This window comes from Rousettus aegyptiacus, unplaced genomic scaffold, assembly GCF_014176215.1.
Source record: "Rousettus aegyptiacus isolate mRouAeg1 unplaced genomic scaffold, mRouAeg1.p scaffold_m13_p_16, whole genome shotgun sequence".
Taxonomy (NCBI): domain Eukaryota; kingdom Metazoa; phylum Chordata; class Mammalia; order Chiroptera; family Pteropodidae; genus Rousettus; species Rousettus aegyptiacus.
The window spans coordinates 15,477,363-15,496,462 of record NW_023416291.1 but is presented as its reverse complement, the minus strand read 5'-3'; the positions used below and the strand labels follow the sequence as shown (position 1 = coordinate 15,496,462).

Genomic DNA, 19,100 nt, shown 5'->3' with positions numbered 1-19,100 from the left:
GAAATACCTTCTCAGATTGTTTTGGGAATACAAACTTGCATTAAGAATTTAAGCTATAAACTAAGAGTAGAAGAGATAGATAGGAAAAAAATAAAATCTTAATTTAAGGAGGCAGCATTTTTCCTCGTCTACTTTGGCAAAGAAAAATGAAAAAGCTGATAAATTCAAGGAGTTTAACGTAAACCAGTATTTTCAAAGTTCTGATTTGAATGTACAGAAAGAAATATATGAGTGATCCAATTTTTAAAGACTCGAAATAGATTAAGAAGATCATCATGCCTTGTACATACTATGTGCTTTTTGTACGTTAAGCCATAAAGAAAATAGGATCTACCTTTTTTCTACATTGCCTATTCTACTATTACACTACCTAGCTTTACTTTCAGTAGAAATGTTTAGATTGTAACAGTGGACAGAACAAAGACTTTGTACCTAATTACTGTCAACCAGCACATATATGTGAATGGAAGTGTACATAAATATATAAAGCAAAAGTTTTGAGAAATTATACGTATCCTTGCTATTTGCACCAGACCACTCTAGCATTTTCTATATTTTATTTTCAGTATTAAATGTTAAACATGATCCAGTGGATAGTGATTAGTAATTAGAGAAATGCCATCCTAAGGAATTTCTCCCAAATAGCACCTACATGGCCTTCCTATCACAAGTTTCTAATTTGTTCTAGTCTCTATCCAGTTTATTCTTTTCATCTCAGTCAGGAATAACAACCTATCATATTAGCAGTGTTGCAAGTATTTTTAGATAGTTTTAAGATTAATTAGATTAGGTCCTAGTCATCCTAATAGGAATATAAGAAAGGTTTCTTTTATCGTAGGTATATAGTTTTTAACCCTTAATTTTTTGGACTTAGACTTGATTGGAGAGGGACAGCAAAAAAGAAGTAAGTCCTCAAGAATTTTTTGTTAAAACATTAATGGTTTATGTTTAAGGAATGAAAGACATTAAAAGTTACAGAAAATAAATGATAAATTCTTATTTATTGAAAGACATCCAGTTGAGAAATAGAGAAATATTGTTAGGTAAGCATATATGGCACATGATTAAGTTCCACTAATTCATATTTCTGAATTATACTTTCTGCTAATTCCGGAGCATTGTATTCATGCAGCAGTGGTAGGAAGCATTGATTTTTTTTTTTTATGCCCGTCCTCTTGATAAAGCAATGTAACATCAGAAACATTCAGTACAGTCATTTTCTACCATTTGAGTATGTAATACTCTACTGTTAAGAAATCAAATCTAAGTCTAAGATATTTAGACCCACCCATTATCTGTGATATACACAATTTAGTTATATAAATCCAGTAGTACCTGGCTTCCATCTATCTTTGTGTCGAAGTTTTCCATCATTTATGGCTTGTCCCAAGCACAAAATCCTGAGCAGTGGGATACCAAATAATGAAATAACATGGTAGTAGCAGTTTGCTTTCATACACTGTTCAGGAGGCCACAGATTTATCTGAAGGTTCTCTTTTCTCTTCTGTAATACAATATAGTTCATCAGATATGTCGGCCGTGGTAGGTGTAGTCTGGGGAGTCACAGTATGCCCAAAGCCTTGGTAGTGACCCGCGGGTGAAGGTGGCACAGAAGAGGCAACAGAAATTGCATCTTGTGATGAGGAGGATAACAAGCTTGTATGTTCGTTTTGATCTTGATCCTCAGAAAAAAATTTTTTCCTAGGATGTCCCATGACTGTCCTTCCTTTAAAGTAACATAAAGGTTTCCAAGTTAGCCAATAAGTTATTTTAACACTATAAACTTACCATGCTAAAAATAAGCTCTCCTTTCCTCTCCCAATTTGAAGAGCTTTACCGTGCCACTGCTTTTAAGAAAGTCTTTTCATGTTGTGAATAGCTACTAAATTGTCTTATTAAAACCACAATAAACTATTTGGATGCATGAAATGACTGGTACTTACCAACATGCCTTACTTGTTCAGAAATATCATCTCTAATGTCTGAAACATCCCACATAGCAAGAAAGGAATCAAAACATGAGCCCTCTTCTGCTTCTTGGACATACGGTTTATATGAGAAAGTGTAGTGATGAGCAATCGCAGCAAGGAACATCTCAATACAGATAATAAAGTCCTACAACAAAAACATCAGCCATCTTTATGTTTAAATCTAGTGAGGCAGAGAAAGGAAAAAGCACTATCTTCTCAAAAATACTTAAGTATAAAGAGCTTTTTTTTCATAAGATTATCTTCATTTTTCCATTTTCCAAAATATATTTTTTAACCTCTTCAAAAAGACAAAATGACAAAATTTTTATTTTGCACCATAAGTGTTCCTTAGCAAAGTAAACTATATTCTCAATCCATGGCTCAAAGACCAGGAAGAGAAATCCAGAAAGAAATTAACTAGGGATAACAAAATCTAGGTTGTATTCCTAGCCCTACTACAAATTAGTAATTACGGCCAATTTCTCTAGGGTTCCCCCATCTTACCTGTAAAGTGAGGATAATAGTAACCCTACAAGCCTTCACATTGTCAGGTTTGGGAGATAATACGTAAAAAATGCTTAACAAATTAAAGTTGTACTGAATTCAGAGACAGCACTGCTTACCTGGAGTCCTGTAGCCACAGCTTCTACAGTTTGCCATTCCCATGTGTGCTTTTCAGAAATAACGCCAACTTTTACCAATAAAGCAATAACTACTGCTTGCCTATATGTTAGGAAAAGGTAAACGCCAAATCTATATCAAGCATAAAATGAGCAGTTGTTTTAAAAATACGCCATTTAAAAAAGTTACACCCCAGCACAACCTGTGGACCATCACCCCCACCACCCCCTGCCTTCATAGCTTATTCCTGAAGACACTGTGTATCTGTATTAAATATATTTACATGCTTTCTAAATTTTCTAGTACAGTTTTGTCACATGAATTTTGACTATTCTTAGAACTTCAGAACTTGGTACATATGTCTTTACAAGTAATTAAAGTTCTTCCTATATACAGACAATGCCTAACACCTTGCACATTAGGTCCTTATAATGAAATAAAGGGCAGAACCTTAAATGTTCCTTATACATGTATTAATTGATTATTCAGATTATTTTAAAAAACCATTTGAATCCAGGCTTATTTGAAACACTGGAACTAACAATAAATTCAGAAGGGGTCTGACTCCAAGACAGGGAGTCACACTGAGCATTTCTAGCAAATCTAAGGATACGACCTTTGGTTAAATTTAGTTAGACAAGCTTAAATAGTTCTATAGATAAAAACATTCACTTCGGTATTGTTTGTGAAAAAATTAGCAACAATCTAAATGTCGATAGAAAATTGGTTAAAAAAAATACATCTACACCACAGAATACTAAGCAAAAAAAAAAAAAAACTAAACAAAATTGTATCCTCACTTGACAAAGAACTATATCCACAATATACTGGACATATCATTAAGTTCTATAACTTTATATAGTATGAAACTATGTGGCGTTTTATATGTGACATGTGTGCACAATGTTAATCATTCTTTCTGGGTAGTGAGAGTTCAAAGATTTTTTTTTTTCTTTTTACCCTTTTTATATTATTTGTATATTGTTAAATTTGGTGTATTTGTTTCCAGGCCCCCATCACTTACCCCTTTACTAATCTGGGACCATGCATAATTCTTGTTTTAAAAAATGTTTTTACTAATGACCGTTTCCTCACATTACATATTCTATATTGTTTATCTTCCAAATGGAAGAGTACTCAATTATACGAAAGCACTGTGATTTATTTTAATGACACCATATTTTAATGATTCCTCTAGTGTTGAGATATTTATGTTGTCTCAAAATTATTTTCTTATAAACATTAAATGGCCACCTGATTATTTCTTTACAAAAAACCAAGAGGATGAAAAAGGTGAATTTTTTAAAAGGTTAAGCAGAGACATTTTAATTCATCTTCTCTACTATTTTAAAAATCCTCCCTAGTCAACAGTTTCTTTGCCCTTCAGAAAATGAGAACATTTAAGAGAAAGCAACACTTACCAAAAAGAAACAAAAACCACCAGCTTTACACAAAGAAATTTGCCAACAGGTTGGATTGGACTCAATTCTTCCTTTAGTACTTTATAAAACAGCAGGAGACAATACATGGCAAACTAGAAACAAGATTAACAATTAAACTTCAATAAGATAACTAATTATAGTAGTAGGAATATTAATGTTATAAACCAGAGAGCCCTGGTACAGAGTAATGTTTCAGGCACATTTTTCTAGGCTCGTAATACTACTTTTAGATTAAAAACAAGTGTTTGTAGTTTACTTTGGATGAATAAATATGATATGAAATTTCACAGGAGAAATGTATGACATCTTTCCTGAAAATGGTTTAAGTATTCACTTACTGGTACCCATGAACAATGAACAAATGACTGCTATGATACAAGAAAAGGCTCTCATTCAGCCAAAATAAAAACATAACTATCTGCTTAGTAATGACTTTTAGATACAAATTACCATAATGTTATAAGGGTGGAGCTATTATTTATAAGACAACACATTAAAAAAGTACTATTTCTATAAAATTGTGACCATGACATGAAAGTAAGGAATCAGGGAAATGATTTTGCTTGAGGGCAGTATGTTAATCCAGCTGAATTTACTTTCATAAAATAAATGCTCAAGACATTATTTTTGGAAATCAGTTATAATTATCTACTGTAGAGTTGCATGGCAATATACATTTTCCTAGAAGTTTACCTTTTCCCATTAAAATCATATATAATCTTCATTTAAAATATTTTAGAACACAAAAGCAGTAAAGTATAAAGTTGTTCACAGTCCCATTATCCAACCATTCCTTCCTACACATAAGGTGGTTTTTAACAAGTACCATTAACTAAATATAAATTTTTTTTGTCTACTTTTTTCCTATTACAGGGCTGTGGATTGTTTACAGGCTTTTCCAATTGCAAATAGGCTTTATATGCAAAAATATTCAAAGCAAAAGTTCTTGTGACCACTTCTTGAGGGTGCATTCCCCGAAATAGAATTACTGATTCCAAAGAACATCAATATATGGGAAAGCTTTGAATACAAAAGCATTCAATTTTTATTCTAAACTTCTAATACTACATACATGCCACTACATCTAAATTACTATTTTGCTGAAAGCATTAACTAAATGTTTTAGAACATATATTTTTTCAATTTGGCATCCTCGATTTTCCTTTAATTCCAAATATATAGTGAATTTTCTCCCATTTTTAATTTAACTCTGTACTGTCATATGTCAATTAGACATTTTCTTTTACTGAATATGCCTAGGATATGTTTTATTTTTTTTTTAAGGAGGGGCACTGTGCTTTTATTTATGACATATTCACAGAACTATGCAATGAGCCCCCAGAACCAAATGAACAAACATGAACAGGTCATGGTATAAGTCACCAAATAATTAACAAAGATATTATAAATTTATGTGTCTAAAGATATATGTTAAAGTTTCTTCAAGTTCTTCCTATAAATCAAATTTCAAGATTAAAAAGTAACAATTAAGCTTTATTCCCAAAGAAACTTTCCCTAAGAAAATTTAGAGTTATAGATACTAATTTAGTAGTTATGACGAATATTTACTTACCAATTGTGACATATTGTTTATTATAACCAAGTAGGTCCAAGCATTTGAAAAGCTAAAGTTCCCTTCATCATATATACCAAGCAGCTCACAGACTCTAAAAAATGGTATGAGACAACTTTATGATTAATTAAATAAAAATATATTTTAAAATACAGCGTTGACAGTAATACTTAAATTCAGAAGTCACATATTTACAAGATCCTGTACATAATCACTTGATTTTGGTCATAGAGGTGGTTTAAAATTTAAAAGCAAAACATTTTTCTAGAATGCCACCTTACAAACGTACCTACAACTTGAAGTAAATCCAAAATAAGACACATACCTTGAACTAGAAAGGGTAGTTATATTTTCAAAGAAATTATGCTGCCTAATTTTCAAAAGTTTGATTGTTATAAACACATAATGCAGGTTAGTAACTACAAGTATACTTTTTCCCCAAAATTGTCTTGGAGGTAAATTTCATGAAGACACAGATCTAAGTATATGATTACCCAATTTCTAAACTGCAGAAAATATGGCATGCCTTCAAAAATGAGTGAATTAGTCTTAATTCTAAGGTAAATATTGCTAGCTCAAAGGGAGAATAAAGAATTGAATGCTTTTTTCACCTTCCTTCCCACTCTTCCTCTATGAATGTGCAGAATGTCTGTTATTTGACTAGCAGATAAAACATACAACCTACCTGCTTTAAATTATTTGACATTCTTAAATTTTTAAGGAAGAGTTTTACCAGGTAGCTTAATGATAACCTATTTTACTTCCAAGTACTAAGCCTTGACAGAATTATTTAAGAAAAATATGATTTCCTTGGAATATAGTACTCATATTCTAACTACATAGGAAATAAAACCATATAATGAACCTTAAGTAGCATACTTTAACTTCATGTAGCAGATATTTCTGTAAAGCTAAATATTAATATTCAAAAAACAAAGTATTTTTTAAATGTTTTCCAGAAAGCTCTGGAGAATGTTATATAGAAGAATTCTTTGCCTGTAAACGGTCACCTTATTTAATATAGAAGGGTTTCAATATACTGTTTTTTTTTTTTACAACAGACTAGACTTGTATTATAAACCAGTAAATTAATGCTCTTTATATATTTACTCATTTGTTCCCACTTAAGAGCATAAAAATATTTAAAAAATAAATAAGTTTTATGTACTTACAAAGCAACAATAGTGGTGAATGGTCTGACAACTGTATACTGCAATACACCCAGTTTGCACCTAAACAGCAATACTCTGCCAAAGAAAAAGAACTTAGCATTTCAACTACTCATTTAAATAATATCAGATTTTCTCCAAAGCCCCCAAATTAAAATCACTTTGACAAATGATGCCATATTTATATTTAATTCTTCTTTTAATGTAGTCATTCTAAATAGCAACTGGGGAAGAATGTGGATGGTAGCAAACAAATTATTTAAACACTATTTTTAAAATTATTAGACAACTACATCTTCTGAAAGATCTCCCTTTCTGTGTACAGTCTCAAATTTCTGAATAGCCCAGCAAAGAAGGAAAGGAACAAAAGTGGGTCCCTGTGTGTTTCTGGAAGAAAAATTGAGTAATAAATCAATTACGTGTGTGTGTGTACATGTCAAAGCATATTCAGAAAGTATTATTTACATTTAAGATTCAGTTTCCTTCCAAGTTTTGTATTTAAATATCACTCCAGAGACTATCATTGACTAGATACTCCGAAAGTACAAACCAAAGATCTTGTATTAAACGGTTTCTACTTTATGTCTGGGCTCACTCAATATGGGGGAAATTCACAGAGGGTAACAAAAACAAAAACACAAAAGTCCTAAAACAAAGCTACCAATAAAAGGCTCTCTACTTGAGAGCCTTGTATAGTCTTCTTAAAAGACCAAGCCGCTCTGAGGGCAAATGCTCATTTAGCACTTCTATCAGGAGAACTGATTATCAATGTTAGGCACTGCAGAGAGCTGGATCTGAGCCGGACCTGGGTCTGAAGCTTTGGCAAAGCCAAGCTTGACTGTGTCGTAATCTGCCAAGGGCAGAGAAGCAAAATAGTGAAGACAAGACAGCTGTTTGTTAGTTTAGCATAGATAACCAGGTACAGACAGGCCTTGGGAAATTATTACTGCCAGCAAGTTTCAAGTCCTGCGAATACTCCCACCCCTCCTTGATCTTCAAAAGTATAACATAAAGCGCTGAGCTTGCTTCGGGGGTCACTGTATCTGAGCAAAGTGCAGTGTCCCACCTGGCCCCAGCTTTTGTATATACTGTCTCTGTGTTTTTCTCCCTCCTTCCATTGCCCCCTCAGGTATATTAACCCTCTAGGGGCAGGTTGTGCGGCAAGGCATTATGAATTCCCTAATTTAAGAATTATATTCACACTGAGAAGATTTTGAGTTTGGCACACAGACCTTGAGGTGCTGTGTTACTCAGACTGAATAACTAACTGGGGTTCTAAGCGCTGACAGACTTCTCCGTGCTGAGGTGGTTCATGCCCATTTCCAACGCTGTCCCCTGTGGTGGTGGGCCTAGGAATTGCACTTGGATTTGTTGCAAGACCTCCTAATGAGAATAAGTTGGCCATACATGCTGTGCTTCCTGTCCTGTACTCTACAAAGCTAAATTAAATTGGAGATGGGTTAAACCTATAGTATTCTATGAGTTGATTGTCAAACCAAACCTGAGCCCACTAACAGTGACTATGCAGATGGATAATTTGAAAGCTGTGGAGAATTAATGAATTGGAAGATGTATCTGAAAAAAACTGCCCAGAATGTACCGAAGGCCGCAACAAAGAGACAAATGTGAAAGAGATACAAAAAACACTACAGAATCAGGTCTAACGTATTCAAAGTCACAGAAGAGAGAGTAAATGCAGTAACGGAAGAGACTATGGCTGAGGACTTTTCAGAACTGATGAAAGACGTGAATCTATAGTTTGAGACAAACTTTAAATTAAGCAGACCTGAAAACAAAACCACCTAGATATTTCACAATAAAACTGCAAAATATCAGAGAGGGTCTTAAATACAGTTGGAGACAGGTCACCTATTATGGAATGACAATTAGATTGACAGTAGAGGGTTAGTAGTAACAAGTGAAGACAGAATTGAGTGGAATATAATCTTCAGAATGCTTTGAGAAAATTCCAGTCAACATAGAATTATATCCAGCAAAACTATCTTTCAAGAATGAGGACAAAATAAAGAAACTTTTGGATAAGTATATCTGAGAAAATTTGCCAGTGAAACATTGACAGTAAAGGAACTTCCAAGGGCTACACATTAGAAAGAAGGAAATGATCTCAGATAGAACTGACATGCAAAAAGGAGGAGCAAGTAAATTGTTCATACTTGTAGTGAACACTCCAAAAGACTTAAAAAAAAAAAAAAAAACTATCCAAAGAAGTATGTCTAATTATTAAATTAAAATTATATTTTAAGTAGTCATGGTAAAATTCAGACTCTTAGATAGTCATGGCAAGACTACGAATAGAAACTATAACTTATAAACCAGTAGTGAGAAAAAAAATGGAATAAGAAAACAATAAAAGAATGTAATCAGCTACAAGCGAGATTTGGAGTAGCATCTGTAATCAAACACACTGATATAGCTGCAGTGAAACACATGTATTCCCTAATAGGTAAAATAATCCCATTAAACTTATAGAGTCAAAGATTATAAATAGAGTTTAGCACTAAATAAGCTATGAAAAAGTTTTTGGTTTTCATTTTTTTTTTATTATTTATAATTTATTTATACAATGGCAAGTAAGGTATTACAAACCTATAATATACTAACATTTGCTATATGTGGGTGGTATACAACAGATTTCCTGTTAAATTTGTTCATATTCTTCAAATGTTTAAAAACTTTAAAATTATTTATTAAAATCTGTATCAAATAATGAAGACTTCTCAAACTTCTTATACCTTCTCAATATAATAATGAAAACGTACATTTTTAAAAAGAGACTAAATGCAATATGGATTCCCGGAATGAATGCTAGAATAGAAATGGGACATTCGTGGAAAAAAACTGGGCAATCTGAATAGTCTGCAGTTAATACTATTGAACTAATATTATTTCTTAGTTTTGACAAATGTACCATGATTACACAAGATATTCATTAACATTAGATGAAGAGTATACAGGACATGTCTTATCTTTGTAACTTCTCTATAATTTTAAAATTATTCCCAAATAAGTTTATTTTTAGAAAGAATGTGATGAGTGAAAAAGGGAAAAAAGTAAAAAATGAGACAAACTGAAGACAAAAGGATGGCAAGATTATAAGTGAATATACCAATAATCACAAAAGTATAAATGGCCTAACTTATTTAAGTGATGGATTGTCAGATTAGATTTAAAAAACACTAAACTTTAAAACACTCCAAAACAACTTAGGTAAAGAAGCAGCCCAAAAGGAATTCAAAAACCTTTATCTGGATGATGATGAAAATATTAAATTTCTAAACTGGGATTTATGTAGTGATGGATGTTAACTAGACTTAACTGTGGTGATCACATCATAGTATACACCAATATTGAATAATTACATTGTATGCCTGAAACTAATAACATTGTATGTCAATTATGTCTCAATTAAAAACAAAAACTGAGATTTAGCGAATGTAGCATTTGATGTGAAATGCATAGTTTTAAATGCAGTGTTATAAAAAAGAAAAAGTTCATATATTAATGAGCTAAAACTCTAACATGTTAAATGCTTGGTCTGCCTTTAGTAAGAATCCTGTTAGGCCAATTTAGAGAGAATTACCCTGCCCTTAATGTCTCCTGTTATTAATTTTTCATCCAGTGGCCACTTCAATCTTCTTGTCGGCTCTTAATCTCTATTTGTTCTTATGGTATTCAGAGTTGAGCACAATATTTCTCCTCCCACCCCCAACGTACATTAATTTTTTATTATCCTTTAATAGTCTTCTATTCTTTTTCTTCAGAGCATTTCCTGAATTAAGTAACTATATATTCATGTCTTCATTTAATTCCAAACTTTCCTAAACAAAATATCAAGTTCTATGAGTTCTATGTCTGTTATACGCACTAGGATGTATCTATATACTGGCATGTACCAGGTATTTAATACATTTTTTGTCAAATGAACATATCAGAAGCTTATTATTTAAAACAGACAGGTAGCTCCCTGTCATTTAAAGAAAGTAGAGGTGCTTACATTTAGCCCTGATGTACAAATGGTTCTATATTGTAAGGAAGCTATCTCTAAAGTTTATCTGCACTGATTACCTCCAAATCAGTCCTGTTACCTTGGCCTACAACTTTTACCTTAATCCCCCCCATCAGTGATCAAGTCCTACTGATTCTTCAGTTGCATTCTCTTATTGTCTTTCCTTTCTATTCCAATTCCATCTCTCCTATTTAAGCTTATGTTACAAATGGACTATTATAAGAACCTAATTTATTCCCCCAGTTCTGGAATCTTCTTCACTCTAATGTATACTATATAGTAAGGGTCCCCAACCACCAGGCTGTGGACTGGTACCAGTCTGTGGCCTGTTAGGAACCAGGCTGCACAGCAGGTGAGCGAGCAAAGCTTCATCTGTATTCGCAGCCGCTCCCCAGCGCTAGCATCACCCTCCAGCTCCACTTCAGATCATCAGGCATTAGCTTTTCATAGGAGCACCAGTTTCTGGTGCCAAAAAGGCTGGGAATCGCTACTGCATAGTATTGCGAAAATAATCTTTCTAAAACACCATCTTCAAGTTTCTTTGCCAAAAAATACCCAATTATTCATTCATGTAACAAATGCAATCTTAGCTTCAGCATAACTTTTCAGATGTTATTTTCCTTTACTGTACTACATGGATGTATAGTAAGGCCAACTAACTTATTAGTTATTACTAACATAACACTGCTATTTGTTGCTATTTCATATCATATATTATTTCCTCACCTAGATTATCTTCTCTATGACTCTTAGACCTGATTTTGCCATTAACTAGCTCTAAGATCGTAATCGTAAAAGGATGTTGAGTAAATGATTTCTAGTTTCCCCTGTACAATATTTTGTTTTCTATTTAGGATGAATAATGTAAAAGAGAGAAGCTTATGCATGGATTATCAAAATGTGTTTTGTTAGTATTCAAACTTGACTGTGAATTTACATGATGGTAGGGACTCTGTCTTATACCTGTTGTCCTGCTCATGGTACTTAACACATTGCTTTGAAGAGAATTGACAGTTTAAATAAAACCAAAACATAAAATAAGTAAAATCGAACAAACTTACTCTCCCATAGTCCATGGTGGACAGCAACATAAAGGAGGGAAATGTTTCTGCTGATCTTTGGCTTCAAGGATTAACACCAGATTTGGATACCGGTTAGTTAGGTAATTGGTAAGGAATCCCATGAAGTTGTAAATGACATAAGCTTCATAACATTCTCTGCAGGTATCCACATATATTGCAATGCTGGGATATTTCAAAGCTATCCACTATGAAAAAGCAGAGATGTTAAAAATAGTTGCATCTAAGATAAAATGAATTACCACTTCAATTCACAGTATTCACAATAGCTAATTTTTGAACTTGCCACATATTTACATCAAACTGTCTAAAGTTTATTATTATAAAGAATACCAGACAATCTGTGAAATAAAGTTTTAAAAGCAATAAACATCTTAGATATTGGTAAATGAAAACATCTGTGTTTGGGATAAAGAATAAATTTGAAGAAAGAGCTAAATTACATACACTTGGGTTCTTAAATATAATCTCAACTTTTCTTGGCATGATCACAGAAAATGATGTTAAAGACATTTCCTTTATATATAATCAAATTAAAGCAGTCATCTCTAAAACGTGTTAGAATCCACTGGAAAAGGGGCTTTTTTTTGTCAAAATAAAAGATTTAATAAGTAAAAAGGATGATAATGTAAATTTAAACATTACATTCTTTTAAGGATTAAGACCTACTAATCTGAAATTTTAAAAGTTTAAGCAAAGAAAACAGCTATGAATTTTTAAGAATTTTAAACATTTGCCTATACTATTTTCATAACTTTACCTTCTTTATCAACATTAAAAACAAGTGAACATTTTTACTTTTCTTATTAATCTGTCTTTTACTGCCAAATAAAAATACTTGCATTACTTCAAACATTCTGTAAGTATAGTTAGTATCACCAAACAAGTTCTTAATGAGATAATATGAAACATACTTACACTATCTAAACTGTATATGGGTACCATCCAAAGAATCCTATTTGGAAAGCAAAACATAAATTAAAAATGTTTTACATTATATTTATGAAATAAGCCAACACAACACTAAAATAATCAAAATATGTTAAAGTTTACCTTATTATTGGTTTCTGTAGTTCGGGTTGTGTATAATGCACTAAATGTTGCAATATCACCCATAGCGATATAGGTATAGTCAATAGCAAAAAGATTCCAGCAATAAACCAAGCCTTCGTATGTATTCCAACCTTAAGAAGCAGAAGAACATGCTTGTATAAATTCTCTGATATTAAAACAGCTGAATAGAACATTTCTATTTCTTAAATTTTCATTTATTTACTAATGTGCCCCAATATTTTCCAAATGTCTAGCGGCTATTTTCACTTGTTCTTTAACAAACAGCCTATTTTTACTTTTGTAGAGAGGGGGCAGAATTTTCCATATGGGATTGAGCATTTTTCCTCATGGAGACTTGTGTAATAATGCTGTACACATAAGGATATTAGCACCATGTCATTACCCCAAATTGTTATTTGCCCTTTATATTTGATTATTGTGTTTGGAAAATATAGAAATTTAAAATTTTTCTGCTACTCAAATCTAAAAATCTTTATGGTTTATTCCTTTGTTTTTATGTCTAGAAAGTTTTATTTACCTACATTTTCTGCAAATTCTATTGTTACATTTAGAACATTTATTGAATGCTGACCATATGACTTATATATTTTTTGCAAAGTTCTTTACATGCAAGTCTTTTTAATTGGGTACTGCCACAACTACTATCTGAGCAAACTGTGTAATATATGCTACCCCTCTTATATACAAACATCAAACCAGCATATTACGTTTTAAAAAGCTCTAATTTCTTTTTTAGGTCAATATCTGATCAATATTTCATCCTGTAAAAGGTTAATTTCTAAAAATATACTTTGAACTACCTCATCCTAGGTAGAATTGAAGTAATCTACTCACTTCCTGGTAAAAATAAATTTATCTGAAACTGTTTTGAGGGGCCCTAGGGAATGAATTTTATACTAACTTGGACTCTTGCCTTAGAGAGTATGAATTCTTTTAATTGCAAAAAAATATTAAATGCTACCTCTTTGAGGGAAAAAAAGTAAGCATTTATTTTTGGCACTCAAGATGTTTAAGCAGTTAATTAAAATAGAACTAAAGTCCATAACTTTTAGTTTTACTGTTTTGAACAAGATTTATTTTTTTCTCATCAGAGGGCCAAGGATTAAGTAGAAAATAAAAGTATAGAGAATAAATGTATTTTTACAACAATAAATTCCTACATTAAACTGTATGGAAAACTTGAAAAGCAAATACAAAAGTCTTGCTGAATGCTGGAGATTAATCAAAGCAGTAAGTAAATATGTGAAGGATGAAGATTCTAAAAGGAATGTCTTAGCAATTGTCTTCCAGGGAGTTTTGCTTTGCTCAATTTCATTTAAAATTGAATATTCGTTTTAATGATGACCTAAAATAATAAAAATAACAAAAATAAAAGCATATTCTAGATCTTCTCTAGTATAAGGTTATCATTAAGAACAGTAGTGCCAAGTAATTTTAATGCCCACATTTGCCTTTATGATTGCCTTAGTGCAAAAAAATAGAACTTGGTGGTGTAGACTTCAAAGAAAAATGATGTGCTTGTGACTAATAAAGGCCAAACGACCTCAGGGTGCTATAAGGAAAAAAGTTCTTTTTCAAATGATCATAAAGCAAGTGACTGGAGAGTTGAGTCATTTCACTATAATGATGCCAAGTTAAAACAATCTTTCATCATAAACTTAGTACAATTTTTGCACTGCAAATGGTAGTTTCAAAAAAACATCATCTGTCCACAATAATGCCATTAATCTGAATGACTGGTTTAAGTTGTTTTGATTTTTGAGCTACATGAAAACCTGTGAGATGTTTAACCTATTGTATTCATGTACACATTTAAGTAACATTATAACAACTCTAGGTATCTGTAGAAATGATTAATTATTACATTTAACTTACATTTATCTCTAAGCTATTCTACATTTGACACATATTGATATAAGGATACCATTAATACTATTAAACTTATTGTCCTGTGTAGGGTTTTTTTTTTTTTTTTTTTTTTTTGTCTTACAAAATAAGAGATAAGTAGTATAGACTTTTTTCCCTAAGGTAACTTGGAGAGAAAAGAAAAAAACGTTAAAGATGAGCATCCAGGAGTTAACTGTCCCTCAGCCAAATGCTTTCAAAGCAGAGGGAAGAGAGTCACAGGAGAGTGTTTTTGGGCCCAGTCCTGAGGGGTAGAGCGATGTGCTCACAGGGAGAGTAGCTACTTGGGGCATAAGGACATAAAGACGAGTGGGGCAGGGTAAAACGACTGCAGAGCAGGGTGACATCAGGTGTGCATTTAACTTACTTGACTTCAATTTTACACACTCAGCCAAATCAGGGAGTGAAATAGTTTAAATAGTACCGATGGTTATCTTGCCATTCTAATGAATGAGTATATGCCTCACGATGAGGATGGACAGGCTATATGTACCGGTTTTCTACAATCTCAGTTTCCATCGACTGCTCATAGTGCAAGCATTGCAATTCTAGTGTTTAAAAGACATGTATTTTTCATACCAAACTGTCACCTACTTTATCTAGTGCTCAAGCAGATGCATATAACTGCCTTTTAGGTGTTCAACTGAGAACCCAATCCCAACTAAGATACTATTCCACAAGAAAATAAATTATTGCTCCAATGCAGTAATAGCGATGCCGTTTTAAAAGCAGAGGTAATTATGGCTTACTGAGCACATACTATGTGCTGGGCAAGGTGTTACGCATTCAAAATATACAAACTCATTTAGTGAATAATAAGGATAGTGGTATATAAAGCACTTTAGCACATCACTTTAGTCACTACTCTCTTGGTTTTTCAGATCTATGAGGAGAATTCCTACGCTTCTTAGGGTTTTTAAGATTAAATCAAAATATACCTAAATTTTGGGGACATGCTCTAGTTAGTATCTCTAACCTTAAAAACAAAACACAAGAGAAAAAAAACTGCCTTCTTAATCCCACACTTCTATTTACTATGCCATTCATTTCTCAGGTCCACTTGGAGTCATAACACTCAAAACCAAACCAAAAATGAACAAAAAACTTATCTTCATATCCTGATTCCACTTCTTTACCCCTGATTCCACTTCAAACAATATCTTCTAGTTTCAGCCATTACAACTCCACTGAAACCATTACCAGGATCACCAATGACACGCCTATCTTGTGAAAACAAAATGGATGTCTCAGCAGCACCAGACGTTTATCGTTCACTACTTTGTCCTTGAAACATTCTCCTGTTACGGCTTCCATGACACCTCTTCTGGCACTGCACTTCCACTGGCTGCTGCTCTTTTTTGTAAGTTCCTATTCCTCTACTTGATTTCTAACTCCTGGTGATAGGTCCTTGGCCTTTTCTTTTTCCTCCTTATAATCTCATTCATCCTTATGGCTTTAAATACCAGCTCTGTTCTGACAACTCCCATATTTATATCTACAGCTCAAACCTTTCTGAGCTCTAGACTTGCATATCCAATTGCGTACTTGACCTGCCCATCTGAATGTCTCTCATGTATCTTGAACTAATGTCCAATTAACTCAATTTCTCTCAAATCTGCCCCTGTCAAATTTCCATCTCAGTAACTGGCATCATCATTTACCTTGTTCATGTATAAGACAGAGACCTCAGTGTGGTTCTTGATTTCTTCCTCTCTCTCACTGCCTCCCTTACCAATCTAGTCTACTGTTAAGTACTGTTTCTTCACTTCCAAGGACACTTAAAATTCAGGTTTTTATCTCTATTTCTGCTATTCTGATTTGGGCCATAAGTCACCATAGCCCAGGCAGCTACTACCTCTTAACTATCATAAAGAACTTTGTAACTTCCCTCCAATTCCACTTAATTTTCCATAGCCTTTTGAAAACGTGCAATAAGTGGGCCCCGACTGTTCGTTCCTTAGATCTTTTTTAGTTTTCTCCATAGCATTTTTATACGATTTTATTTTATCGATTTGTTTTTATTGATTCTGTTTGTCCCCACCACTAAATTTAATGATGGTAGGTGTCATGTTTCTATCTTTTGCCATATAGAACACATGCCTGATTTATCACTGGGACTCAAATAATCATTACTTATCAGACATTTGGACAGAAGGGGAAGAAAACAAAATAAGTAAAATATGTATATCATGTTAAACGGTGGTGAGTCCTGGGAAGAAAAATAAAGCAGGAAAGAGGATATGAAGAGTTGAGCAAAAGAAGCTTTCAATGTTAAACAGGTTATCTGGGTGACATCTGTGTCAAGACCTGAGGACATAAAGGAATGAGAAAACGATCTGGGGGAAGGGCGTGCCACCAATGGGAAACATTGGTGCAATGGCCTTAAAGGAGGGAGCATCACCTCATGATTGAGCAGAGTCAGTGTAGTAGAAGCTCAGAAATTAAGGCAAAAAAGTCAGAGGGGGGAGTGGGTGGGGCTGGTGTCAGGTCATGCTGGGCCTTAAAGGCTATACATAGGGATATTGACTTTTAATCTGGGACTAGGAATTAACCTGGGACTAGGAGTGACCAGAAAACTTTCAGGAGAGGACACGTATAATGTGACTTACGTTCTAATTCAATACTTTTGCTGGTGCATTGAGAACAGTCTGGTAAAGATATGAGAATTTGGCTCAGGGAGTTAACAGTGGAGACTGCAAAATTTCTCTTAAAAGCCGGCACTTAACAACTACAATGAAAACCAACAACGAAGAGAAGTCTTCAACTAGGCTGGTATTATACATGTTATTAACCTTAAGTGTTTCCTATACCATACTCCAAAGAAATACTTCAAAGTTAGAAATTCTTATTTGTAGTAATATGTCTTTAGTAGATAAATTATGGAAATAACCTAAATATCTAACAAATGGGAAATCTAGTGTAGTTGAATATTACATTAACTTTAAAACTAACTATATGAACTATTCCAGGATGAGAAAGGCAACAAAAAATAATTTAGTGAACACACAGAAAACAAATGTATATTAAATATATTTCATTTAATTATGTAAAATTCATTTCCACAATAAAAAGTCTTGAATAGACATGGTCTTATGATTTCTCTTGTAAAAGAGGTGCTTCTAAGTAAAAGTACTTTCTGGTTATTCTAACTTTGAATTAAAGTTCATTATACAATTTTTATAAGTACATATCTTAATTAAGCATTACTTTGGGGTCTTCCAGCTTTTAGTACTTTATTGATGTCATAATAAGATTATGACAGCAAAAAAAAAAAATACATGGGACTTTTTGCAAAAGCTTTGTTGGTTAAGAGTTATCTTCAAAAGTAAAAAACAACAAAGTTAAACCAAATAGAATTCTTTAATTAAGGAAGGTAGTTAAATGACAATAAAATTCAACACATGGTGTTCAAGGTAGTTTACTGGATCCAGTTAAGACCAAATCTGAACAGATCAGATTAAGGAATAAAATTACCTTACTTTTAAGGAACTGATGAATACTTGCAAAACAAAACAGTGCTCTTCTAAGCCGCTTTCTTAATATATCCTTACTATTTTCTCGACCTGGTCCGACCTCCACCTGTAGCATGCTTTGAAAAACCGTGAACAAAAAAACCAGACAGGTTTATGTCCTATGACTGGTCTCATTTACATGATATCGTTTTCAGTATGTCAAGTCTGAGGTATCCAGGGTGAAAATGGGCAACCTAAGATGGGCAGGAAGGTAGAAGAAAGGGTAGAACCAATGATGCAGGCCCCGCTTACCTCCAGTTTCTGTAACTCCCATACGCAAAGGGGAACCGCAACCACTATGGACACCAGGTAGATGACCACCGCTAAAGGTCGAATCCATTGTCTCCAGTTTCTCCAGGTACAAGTGCAAGGCATGCTTCCACATAAATCACTTCCGAGTAGCAAGGAAAAAGAGCTCGAAGGAGATTGTAATGGGGAGCCCTGTTCTTTAGCTGTTTTGTCAACTCGCATACTACGGAGAAACAGCTAATGCGCGACTTTACCAGGAGCTCGAGCCGCCTCCTCGGCCCGCGCTGTGCTTTCCGCTGCTGCTGCTGCTGCTGCTGCTGCTGCTGCTGCTGCTGCGGCTACTGTGGCCGCTCAGGGTGCTACCGGGAAGCAGTGCGGGAAGCATCCTTTCTTCCCCACCCCGCATCTACCCAGCTCTTCTGCGGTAGAAACCCCGGGTGGAGCCGCTGCCCTCACCTGGGGATTGCCCAGAGCTCCGC

The 19,100-nt window shown here is 33.7% G+C and overlaps 1 protein-coding gene across 1 annotated transcript; it reads right to left on the bottom strand.

The window, feature by feature from the left end:
* Window positions 1-982: 982 nt before the first annotated feature.
* Window positions 983-18,924, bottom strand: TMEM184C (transmembrane protein 184C). The gene is made up of 10 exons (XM_016158893.2): window positions 18,625-18,924; window positions 12,935-13,065; window positions 12,800-12,836; window positions 11,864-12,069; window positions 6,779-6,853; window positions 5,607-5,700; window positions 4,013-4,125; window positions 2,594-2,693; window positions 1,944-2,115; window positions 983-1,726 (listed from the first exon to the last, which is right to left on the bottom strand). Exons 1-10 carry the CDS (start codon window positions 18,841-18,843, stop codon window positions 1,464-1,466), a joined length of 1,410 nt encoding a protein of 469 aa, XP_016014379.2. The 5' UTR covers window positions 18,844-18,924; the 3' UTR covers window positions 983-1,463.
* Between the last annotated feature and the right edge of the window lie 176 nt (window positions 18,925-19,100).